Source organism: Cheilinus undulatus, linkage group 22, assembly GCF_018320785.1.
Source record: "Cheilinus undulatus linkage group 22, ASM1832078v1, whole genome shotgun sequence".
Taxonomy (NCBI): Eukaryota; Metazoa; Chordata; class Actinopteri; order Labriformes; family Labridae; genus Cheilinus; species Cheilinus undulatus.
Genome location: NC_054886.1, coordinates 4,408,115 through 4,420,392, shown reverse-complemented (window position 1 = coordinate 4,420,392; position 12,278 = coordinate 4,408,115). Strand labels below are relative to the sequence as shown.

Here is a 12,278-nt window from a genome sequence, read left to right as displayed (position 1 = left end):
AATTAGGAGTTGAAAATGTTAAAATATGAGCTAGAATTCAAAATGATGACTTAGAAAGTTAAAAATAGGATTAAAATTATAAATAGGGAGTGTAAAAGGTCAAAAAATGATATAAAAAGTAAAAATTATGAATTAAAATGTCAAAATATGAGAAAAAAGTTGAAATCACATGTTTAAAAGTCAAAATATGGGATTAAAAGCCAAAGTAAGGAGTTGAAAAGGTCAAAATATGACTTAAAATTTAAAATTGGGAATCTTAAGAAAAAATGTGACATATAAAGTCCAAAATTATGAATTGAAAAAGTCAAACATGTAATGCAAAGTCAAAATCACTTTTTGAGTCATAATCTTGAGATGCAAAATTAAAAATATGACATAAAGACAAATTACCCCCCCCCACAAACACACACACACATTCTTGACTGTTTATCTAATCTTTCTTAGCCTTTACTTTTTCAGATTTTTTTCAGCTTAACAAGGATATTTGAAATAATCGAGCTGAAATTTACATTATCATAGGGGAGGAAATCTGCAGACCTCATACTGGTGGGCCAGTTATAACACAAATATGATATGATCTTGCGGGCCGGATATAATCGTTCCATGGGCCGGATTTGGTCCCCTGTCCTTGAGTTTCACACCTGTGGCATGGTGGGTCCATTCATTGACGTGGAATACAAGAAGAAAATGAAAATAGTAATTAAGACTAATGACAGAAAAAAAATGTCTTTTTTTCCAGGCTGGAAAAATTGAAAGCTTAAACAAAAGCCACATTTAGTTTTACTCATCTGGCACCACAATACCTCTGTTTTAGAAAAGCTGTTTCATCAAACAATAACTCTTTTAGATTGTCATATTTTCAGTGTTCAAAAGAAATGGGACCCACTTTGCAGCTTATTCAAATCAACTCAAAAAGTCTGTTTCTCTTGGAAAATGTTTGAAACCGCCAACCTCAATGGCCAGAGGAAGAATATTAGATCTTAACTGTGTAACCAAAGCTTTTTGGCATCTAAATAAACATAATGTTACAGAACGTTTAGGCATAAAATGTTGTTTGTTCTGCACATATGTCCCCAGTTTTGCCTTGGAAAGAACTTCTTCAATCCATTTTCTTCCCAAATTAAGAAAAAGCTTCTTGAGATAACATTATGGCAGATATTCCTGTAGATTTATAGCATATGCCTGCCTTTAAAACAGAGCAAAGCAGGCTGTCTTACTCATAGAGATGAGTGTATTTTTCTGATTCAACAGTCAGTTCATTTCACATTTTCATTATACGGACTCTGATGCTCATCTTTGAATTGCAATCAAATTGCTAGGATTGCAACATATCACTTAACCATGGGCGTAGCACAAGGGTGAAAAAGGTTACTGATTCCCTGGGCCCACAGTAGAGAAGGGCCCTTGAGATGCCTGTATGGAAGCCCATTCAGGTCAAATAAAAAAGAAAAAAATGTGAAAGTACAGCACTTCTTGAAAAAAAAGTCTAGGTCATAATTAATAAATAAAAAGTCAGAATTATGTGTTAAAGAGTCATAACTGTGAGTTAAAAAGTCAGAATTATTATATAAAAAGTCAGACTTAGAAGTAAAAAGTAATTATAATGAGATACAAAGTCAAGATTATGAATTAAAAAGTCAAAATGATGACATTAAAAGTTATAACTGACTGGCTTTTTTCTCATAATTTCAACTTTGTATCTTTTAATTATGATTTTTTTTATCTCATAAGTTTAAATTTAAATCTTAAATTTATGACTTTGGATTTCTTTTTGTAATTTCCTTACTTCCACTTTTTTCTTTTTTAAGTGGCAGAAATGGGCCTCCAAATGCCTACAATGAAAACTGTGTTTTTATTTGATTTTTCTTAATTAGTGTAATCATTGTATCAAAAGTAACTAAATGAATTGATCAACAGACTGAAATTTGTATCAATAGAGTAAAATACAATTCTGGGGGCCCCTCTCTTAAAAATGTCCAAATAGTGTGGTCCAGCACTACAAAATATTGCAAGCAAATTCAATTTAGCCATAGTAAAAAAAATTGCTCATAAACTGGGAAATTATGGTTTAAAAAATACATCAAAATGCATATATATTTGTTAAAATGATGCAACATTTGTTGCTTCACTAGCCGGCTAAGGGGAGCCCTGTGTAATATTCTTTCTTGGGGCCCTAAATCCCTAGCGACGCCCCTGCTCTTAACCCCTATAAAATGCATAGCATGGCTCTGTTTTGTACATCATAATTCAACTCGAGAAATATAAGTTCAACATAAAGTTCCTCACATACACCGAGTTTATTAACGACAGATTCCAAAGCTTCCCCTGCAGAATCACTCATATATGGACGTTTTTAGCAGGTGATATAATTAGTGATGTGTGTAGTAACTTCACTCTAGGGCTGTTTACACAATGGCTGCTGGTCCTCACTCATCAATGAGTGGGCAAAATTAGACATGGGAGCGAGTCAGTTTGAGTAAAACTGTAATTGACAAGGAATAAAACCAATGGATTGTGTTAGGATGTGACTGTCCGGTTTGTATTGGTCAGGCTTGTGGACCATCCCTTATTTGCTAAACCAATCAGTGAAGGCCAAAGTTGATTGCCTGTGTAAACGACCAATCACAAGCTTGGATTTTCCGCTGGGCGGGTCTTTATCATTGAGGGGTGGGGTGTTCGAGGTCATTCAGTCCCTCTCCGATTCACTCAATCGGCGTGTGTTTGTGGGGACGGGTAGTTGGAGTAAGGAGTCGCCGGGCGGTAGCGCATCTCAAACGCCTTTTAGGAGAGAAACGCAGGTGAAAATTGCACCACAGGCTGAAGAAACCATCCCCAGTGACGACTTCAGGGAAATTATTCAACGCAACGACTGCGCCACACGCTCATCAACAAACGCAACCGGGCTATCAAATGCTAGCCAGCTAGCATCCCTGAAAACTGACGGGATCAAGGTGTTGATAGCTACTAGCCTCCCAGCTAATTATCCATCAGTTAGCAACCTCCAGTGGTAGCATTACTAGCTTGCTTTTCCTCCTCGCGCACGTTGAGACCTCACCAGTGCTCGTGGCGGTGCCTTACAGCTCGCGAGCTCCAAATTCCACATTCAGACAAAACAGACAACGGAGCTTCAAACGAGCTGCTGCTGGAGACAGCGTCTGCGTTGCATTAGTTGACACCATCACACCCATCTCCCCAACCCCTTCTCCTCTGCCCCTCTCCCTCCACCCGAAACGCTGGAAATCCACAAGCGGCCGGAGAGCGGCGAAGGGCCGGCGAAGCTGGGGGTGGTAACGCTACCGGACCCGCACGGAGTCGTAACGGCTACAGACAAACTCAGCCGTGGGGATCTACCGCCAGCTATGGACGGACTGGCCGTGGAAGTTCGCGGCTCGAATGGGGCCTTCTACAAGGTAACCTGGTTACTTATAGTCGTAGTTTCAAGTTGTCCCAGTTAAAAGTTTGGTGTCAAGAAAAACAAAAAACCTGCAAGGTTCCGCTGCTCTGACCCCAGGCCGAGCTAGCCGTTACTTGACCAACGTTTGCTGAGGTCCAGTTCTAAAGAAGCGTGATGCTTTTACGTCCCATTAGGGTTGGCCATTGTGGGGTGGGCAGCTAGCTCCAGCTAGCTGACAAGCTAGGTGCACTTGGCATCAATATATGTAGACTTTATTCTGACTTAATCAGAAACTACCATCATAAACACGCGCTGAACTAACCGACACAGGTTCCCAGGATGCTGACATCGAATATTTGGTCCCTTGCAACACATTTCTTAACTAGAAAAGGTGGGATGCAAATATGGGAAACTGAAACTAGCTGCTTATCAGACAGCTGTTTTGCAGTTCTTGCGTACAAGTATGATGAGATGCTAAATCAAGGCTAACGTATTTGTCTCGTCTTTCAGCCCACGTTTTAGCGACAAGGCTGAACATTTAAACTTACTACCCAGACAAGGAAGAAACAGAGATTAGGGTTTTGTTTTCATTCGGTTTCATTTTCAGAGAAATACTCTCATATCCTGACACTCTAAGGTTTTGTTGATGCTGTGTCACAGCCTTGTTCCTCACATTAAGGTAGCAACCCTGTTACTCAAAAGTCAGGACCAAAATTTGTTCTAAATGAAATCACAGCTTGAAAATAAAGCTTTTCATCAGTCAGTTATACAGATTTGAGCAAGGTAATGTTGGAGCTTTTGACATTATTTGAAAAGCCCATACAGTTCAGCTCCAACATGTTGAGGCATAACCTTAGTTGCTGATCAATCTAAGCCTTCTGTTTTTAGTTTTATTTACCTTGATTCACACCAATTTCCCCAAATGCTCTTTTCTGTCTTTGGGTATTCAGCTGCTCAACTGACCACATGGCTGTTCAGCAGTGAGCCTATATTTACTCCCCTCATGCTGCTTCACCTGTTGTTCTTTTTTACAGGGTGACAGTTTGGCTCTGGCGTCAATGAATGCCTTCCACTCCCGTCCGTCACCTCCATTATCTCACAGCTCTCATTTTGTGGATGAGGTGGACACTAAGACCTCCTAAACAACATATTAAAGTAGATTTGTTGGCCTTGGTGGGAGTACAAGTTGAACTTAAAGTGCCTTCACTTTTTCCTTTTTATGACTGGCACACTGCTTAATGGATTTAAGCTTTTTGAATGCACCTCGTCACCCTGATGTCAGCGTGCGCCTATTAGTGTTTCCTTTTTATACTGTGAATCAGGATTGTGTTTATGAACCTGTCAGGGCAATACACCACCTGGCAGGAAAATGGCACTTTATCTGTTTTAAAGACTGCATCTTTTTCAGCAGAGACCATGTTTCAGGAAGGTTATTGAAAACATACATTCTCAGTCAAACCTGATTGATTTCCATGTCAATTTGTAGCTGTTTAAGCTCAACAAAGAAGTCACTTTTTCCACAAATATTGAAATTATGAGTGGGCCTTACTAATCAATCCACACAAACACCTAAAGATAAGCTAATACCATCAAATTTAACTCATCAGTTAGAGAAGGTACCACTTGGTTTAACATGCGCCTGCTGGCGTGAGGATGAAGCTACGTCACAGCTGTTGCCTGTGACCCCTCTCTGCCCCCCCAAACTTTTCACTTGTCATGTCATACTAGAAAGAGGGCTTGCCTGCCTTTTGACCTGGTAGTACTAGGTGGAAGCAGTTCCTAATCTGACGTAACACGTTCATGCAGCTGTTGCCGACATGCGCATAAAGCTTATTGTGAAACTAACTAGCTCTACAAGAGTTATAGGAAAAATGTAGGCATTTTGTGTCAATAAAGAGGCATATATTGACTAGTAATTGGAGTTGTAGTCAGTCAGTATTTGAGAACTGCTTCATGAGGTGTGCCTTTTGTAACTCTTTACGTTTTTCTCAAAGCTTAAAGATAGCAGTAGCCCTGGGAGGGTTTGAGAAAACATCTACAGTCCTCTAAAAATGTATTTGCCCCCTACTAATTTCTTATTTTATTACATATTTGTCACACTTTCATGGTTCAGATCAAACGCATTTTATTATGAGACAAAGACAATCCGAGTAAATGGAAAATAGAAGATGATAATGATTTAAAATGATTTATTTTATTCATGAATTTAACGCCCAAACCCACTTGGCTCTATGTAAAAAATAATTCCCCCTAAACCTAGTAGCTGGTTGTGCCACCCTTGGCGGCAACAACTGCAAGCTTTTTGCCACAATCCACAATCTGTCTCTTTTGTCGCTGTGGAGGAATTTTGACCCACTTTTCTTCGCTGTATTGCTTTGATTCAGCTACATTTGAGGGAATTTTTTTCAGCATGAACAACCTGTTAAAGGCCCCTCAATCAGATTTTTTTTTTTTTTTTTACACCATTAAAAGTGGACTTTTTGCATAACTCAAGTGTGCTCAAGCCTCAGGTCACAAACTGATGGCCTAACATTCTCCTTCAGGATTTCCTGAGAGAGAGCAGCAAGGGGTCCAGGTCCTGAAGCAGCAAAGCAGCCCCAGACCATCACACTACCACCAACATTGGTGTATGATGTTCTCTTGATGTAATGTTGTGTTAGTTTTACTTCAGATGTGATGGTGCACACCTTCCAAAAGTTCATGTTTTGTCTCGTCTGCCCACAGAATATTTCCCCTAAAGTGTTGGGAATCGTCAAGATGTTTTTTGGCAAATGTGAGATGAGACTTTGTCCTTTTTGGCAGTGGTTTTGGCCTTGGAACTCTCCCATGGATGCCATTTTTGCCTGGTCTCTATTATATCGTTGAGTCATAAACACTGATCTTAAGTGAGTCAAGGGGGCCTACAGGGCTTAAGATTTTGTTCTGGGTTCTTTTGTAACCTCCTGAATAAGCCATTGACAAGAGTAATTTTGGTTGGCCACTCCTGGGAAGGTTACCGCTCTTCCAAGTTTTCTCCATTTGTGTATAATGGCTCTCACTGTGGTCCACTGGAGTCCCAAAGCCTTAGAAATGGCTTTGTAACCCTTTCCAGACTGATAGACTGATGACTTTGCTTCCCATCTGTTCTTGAATTTCTTTGAATTGCGGCATGATGTGTTTCTTTTTAGGACCTTTAGACGTCTTGATTCAGCAGGTCTGGCAGTGATCAGGCCTGGGTGTGGCTAGTGAAATTTGTACTCTGATTTAAAAAGGGGGACAGAAGGTTATGCTTGTTGAATTTAAACATTTGTTTCATTTGAAATGTTTAAGTGTGATTAATATGTAAAAAAATAAATCAGGAAGAGCAAATACTTTTTCACAGCACTGTAAATGTGTTCTTTTTAGTTTCCTCTTTGCTCTCTTTTTTACTTATTTCTTTAAGTTTCCAGCTGTATTTATGTGATTTCCCAACAACAGATCCGTTTGGTTGCTTTCTTATGACATCGAGCACATGCTTAAACATCATTTTGAACATTAGTGTGTCAAAGAAACACTGGTTTAATGGGTACAAAAATACTAATACACTATGTCCACATGTTTATTACCACTGAGCCTGGCGTGAAACTGTAGCTAACCCTTGTAGTGCAAAGGCAGCACCTTCCCAGCAGGTGAATCCACACATGCCCCCTCCAGAGTCCCACACACGTTTACAAGTGAAGCCTGACTTCTCTGTCCCATATACGGTTAAATGTCGCACAGTGGGACAAGCCACACCCACCACCTTCCTCTCGTCTCGCCATTGCTCAGCACAGGGGAGGGGTTGCTGGTCAAAGTTTAGAGCCACTGTGACAGATTTGTGGATAGTCTTGATGGACGAGTAACACATTGGAGCGATCTCTCTTGTAATAGCTGTCACTGGGGTATCACATAATACGTATGATGTCCATATAAGCTCGACTCAGTGAGGGAATGCCTTCTCTCCTCATACATGTGTAAAACTATAGTTTTCAGCATGCACACATAGAGAAGCACGTGTATTTTCCTCTGTATATGTGTGTGAGAGATTTCCAGCCTGTCAGGAGGAGTCAGTGTTCCTCATCACTCCATCCAGCACTGAATTCACAGCCAGAAAATTGTGTCAGCGATGTGATGTCTTGGCTTCCAAAAAAGCTCTTGCTGCTCTTTTTTCAGCAGCAACAGTCACAGTATTTGGTCTAGCACGGCTTACACGCCGGCTGTCTGTGCTGTTTACATGCTGTATCAAACCCTCCCAGCCCCACCCCACATCACTGTCTCCTTCGAGTGCATTCATCGGAATAAAAACCTCTCTCTCTGCTTTTCTTCCAGGGTTACATCAAAGATGTCCATGACGACTCCCTCACAATTGTCTTCGAAAACAAGTATGTATGCTTTGTCTGTAAGCCTCTCCTCTCTGTCTCTTTTATGAGAGTGGGAAATTAAGTTTGATCTACAGTGAATGGGAGTTAAAACAACTGCTGGAGGTTTAACTCAGACGTTTAGCACCGTCCTTTTCACCACCTGTGCTTGGCATGCAGCTGTCCATACATGTCTCTAACAGTTTTTTACCTCCTGTTCTGACCCCTCCTGCCCTTTCCATCCTGATGGCATGCTTTCGTATACTCCTAGCCCCACCTACTGTCCCTTTATACCACCCCCCACCCACTCATCTCTCTGGTGTCTCTTTATCTGCCTGGCTCGGAGTGTAGAGCAGGGTGCCCCTAAAAATAGTGACCCAAGGTATGCAGATCGGGAGGGGTGGCAGTATGATGGCAATTTAGAGACAGTTTCTACTCCCCCTCCTCTCCTTTTACTTTCTCAAAGCACGTGGAGATGTTGGAGTAGCTGGTTGTATAAGACGGTGGATAAAGAAGCCACCTTTTTTTTTTTAAAAATCAAAGTTGCATGAAATATTTCTTTTAAATCTCAGATTGGCAAACGGCTTTGAAGTTTATTTAGATATTTATATGTAGAGTCACTTTTAATTTAATGTTTTGCATAGAAAATTTCAGGTTTAGGGCTTCTTCATTATGATAAATCACAATAAAGACTATTTCAGTTCATATCACAATCTTTATATTTGCTGCCTTGAGTGTGAATTTCAAACGCTTAAATCACAGGTGTCAAACTCAAGGCCTGGGGGCCAAAACCGGCCCATGGAACGATTGTATCCGGCCCATGAGGTCATTTATTTGTATTATAACTGGCCCCCCTGTATGAGGCCTGCAGATTTCCTCCAGTGTAATTTTGTAAACTTCAACTTGATTATTTAAAATATCCTTGTTCAGCCATAAAAATCTGAAAAAGTAAAGAGTAGGAAAGACTAGATAAACAGTCAAGAATGTGGGGGAAAAATTAATTTGTGTTTTATTTCATATTTTCAATTTTGCATCTCAAGATTATGACTTAAACTTATGATTTTGACTTTTCATTCCATGTGTAGACGTTTTCAACTCATAATTTGGACTTTATATATCACATTTTTATCTTTAGATTCCCAATTTTGAATTTAAAGTCATATTTTGACCTTTTCAACTCCTTACTTTGACTTTTTCATCGCATATTTTGACTTTTCAACACATGATTTCGTATTTTTTTTGTCATATTTTGACATTTTTAATTCATACTTTTTACTTTTTATATCATATTTTAACCTTTGACACCCCCAATTTTGAATTGAAATCCTATTTCTAATTTTTTGAGTCATAATTTTGAATTCTAGCTCATATTTTGACAATTTCAACTCCTAATTTTGGCTTTTTAATCCCACATTTTGAACTATCAGACACACAATTTAAAATTTTATGACATAATTGACTTTTAAACTCATGATTTCAAATTTGATCTCATATTTTGACCTTTTCAAACTTATGATTTCAACTTTCACCTCATATTTGCTCTATGAAAACATTGATTTTCTATTTTTGGTATCGAGTTCTGATCTTTTGAACTAATAACTGGAAATTTTTTTACCTCGGATTAGAGCATTTAAACTTATCATTTTTACTTTTTTGAATTTCCAAATGATTTATCATCAGCATTGTTTTTTTTTTCATATTTTATCACTGGTCAAAATGAGGTTGACAGTTTAAGGTTGTGTTAAACCCTGTTTTGCCCTCAGGTTAGACCTAAATCCAGAATCTGGCCCCTGCTGTGATTGAGTTTGACACCACTGGCTTAAATAAAGTGTTGCTGCCTTAAGGGGCAGCCACAGCAGTGAAACAACTTCTAAAAGTTATTTTGCATTTTATTTCTAGATCTGTTGCCTCCAAACCAAAATGGTTCTGTATGGCTGAGGTCATTTTACTTTTTACACCAGCCAATAGCTGCCTTTCTGCTAATCCTGGGCAATGAATTGAGTTTCAATCTTGATTTTAGCTTGAAAACAAGATAACGGAGGCTGAAAGATTACTGTACCACATACTGCGAAGCACTTGTTTTGTAATGTGTTGTAGACTGATCTCTGGCTCCTTCCTTTAACGCAGTGGTTCTCAACTGATGGGTCGGGACCCAAAAGTGGGTCTCGGAGCAGTTTTTAGTGGGTCGCGACCAAGTGAAAAAAAAAAAAGGTGGCTAAAGTCCTTTTGGACATGCATCAGTGCCTTTTATTTTACACTGTTTAACTGTAAAATTGGATAAATTTAAATGTTTGATCAATATTTCAAGTCATTTATCTCCTCTTCTTGCAATAAATGGCTGCTTTTCCCATGATAATGAAGTAATTTCACAGGTTCTCTGGAAAATTGGCAAAAATTGACACAGACTGATGGGTAAATAGGGTATAAAATTTGTCAGTTTTGTCCCTTTTCTTTTCTTCATATCAGGTGTTTTGGTCCAGTCATGCTCCACACTGCAACATATTCAATTAACTAAACATACGCTGCTGAAAATCTTTTGGAAACTTGGATTGCGATCTGTAGTAAGTAGGGGTGTGGTGAGATCAAAACGCCACGAGATTTCTCGTTGTGGAAAAATCAATCTTACGAGATCAATATTGTGCAGACACTTGGAGCAGCAGCTCTCCTTAAAGAAAACAATACCAAACTGGAAGTTATAAAAGATCACAAACATGCCCTGGACACTATAAAACTGTTGGTGAGAGAGCAAATGAGGAAACGGAGCTGATCCGGTATCCATTAAGATGACCGCTCCAACCACCCCCTTGCGTGCGCTACTTGGGCTGCACATGATCCAACTATGCATCATCATAACGGTGTGAATTGATGAAATGCTGCTGGTGAAAGCTTGTGCAGTCTCCATGAGGAGAATACAGCGTTTAGTTTAGGTCTTGTATGCGCACAGACTCGCTCGTAGTGCCACTATTTGTGACTTTGTAACTTTGAGTCGCGGCTTTGTCATGTCTCCTTCTCGTCTCACCGTCTGTCAGTCACACATCCATCAGTTGTGCGTATGATCAGTCAGAATCTTAACATGTGTAGTGCAACGGGTTTGCATACTGCAGCAGTAAACTTAGCTAAACAAACTCTGTTTGAGCGTCATAGAGTCCACTGTGAGCTCCAGAAAGCGAAGTTAAAGCTTTCTGCGCGCCGTTTGTTGTATGACAGCAGACAGAGACACACACTCACTAACGCACACACACATTAACACACACTCATCTGTCCGTCGTGTCCAACACTGTTAAAGCTATATGAGGAAAAAAAGATCACAAAACAATACAATAATCTATTTCTTTAAATTACAACATGTTATTGACTTAAAGATTTATTTTAAGTGTTTAAAATATGGATGTCCTTAAAGAGGATTAAAAATAGTTTAATTTTACTAATGCAGCTCTTTATATTTCAGTCTGTTGTAAACAGTGCTTAAAGTACTTTTAAAATAATCAAAATGCTTTTATTATATATAATTAAGTATAATATTAAAAATAGTCATTGTAATTGTAGCCACGAGTGCATAGTGTAGTAAATTAAAGTTTTTGAAGACTGTTAAAATGAAAGTTTTGATTTGAAGAGCATTAAATTGTACAGTTTGAGTCAAAGTTAGAGAAAACATACTCTTGGGAAGCATTGATAGCCTAATTAGTACTTAATTCACTTTTGAATAGACCTGAATGTGTTGCAATTGTGACTTTCAGTTGTATAAAGGACATATTATCCACCCATGTATTTTTTTCCACAATTAAAAAAAGTGTAAAATCTCATCTCGTCTCGTGTCTCATGGGCCCAAATCTTGTCTCGTCTTGTCTTGTTAGATAAGTGTCTCGTCATACCCCTAGTCGCAAGACAGACTGGTGGGTCCTGAGACCGGACCAGTTGAGAACTACTGCTTTACAGCACAGCACGTGTTTGCAGCATTGTGTCCAAGCATGCTAGATATTTATGTTTCTCGTGAATAGTGAATCAGACTGTTTGATTTACATACCATGACTAACAACATGAGTGTGTTGATGCTGTGTGAAAACTAGTGTATATAAAGCAGATTCCCTGTACACATCCTTCCTGTCAATACTTCCCTGGTAAGAATATCAGGTACGTGCTCTATTGGAGAGCATAACAAAATAAAAATGCAATTTAATTATATTCCAAATGTGTTTGCAGTTATTAAAGTAGTTTTTTCAAAGTTGTACAAACCTTTCTTCAGATCCCTGTCAAACTTTCTTCAGTCATAAAACCCACCTGCTGTTAGCACATGCTATTTTAATGAGTGAAATCATCAGGATTTGGAGCAAACACAAGATAATTGTGCTCTACAGAAAGGATCAGTGCTCAGCAAAGAAGTCCCTTAACTAGGGCTGAATGATTCAGGAAAATAATCTTAATTTTTTTTACCCAATATTGCTATTGCGATTTAATATGCGTTTATTTCTTAAGTTCCTCATCTCATGTATTTTCCAACAAAAACAAACAATAATTCATTCTGAACTATA

General features: G+C 38.9%; 1 protein-coding gene across 2 annotated transcripts in view; it reads left to right on the top strand.

Moving 5' to 3' along the window:
• The first annotated feature begins 2,701 nt into the window (after positions 1–2,701).
• fxr2 (fragile X mental retardation, autosomal homolog 2) overlaps positions 2,702–12,278 on the top strand; it is a 37,404-nt gene continuing 27,827 nt past the window's right edge. For both annotated transcript variants that reach the window (XM_041779335.1, XM_041779334.1), the window contains exons 1-2: positions 2,702–3,410; positions 7,721–7,773. In XM_041779335.1, coding sequence (XP_041635269.1) covers positions 3,360–3,410; positions 7,721–7,773 — 104 coding nt within the window. In that variant the 5' untranslated portion in view covers positions 2,702–3,359. The remainder of the gene's footprint in view (positions 3,411–7,720; positions 7,774–12,278) is intronic.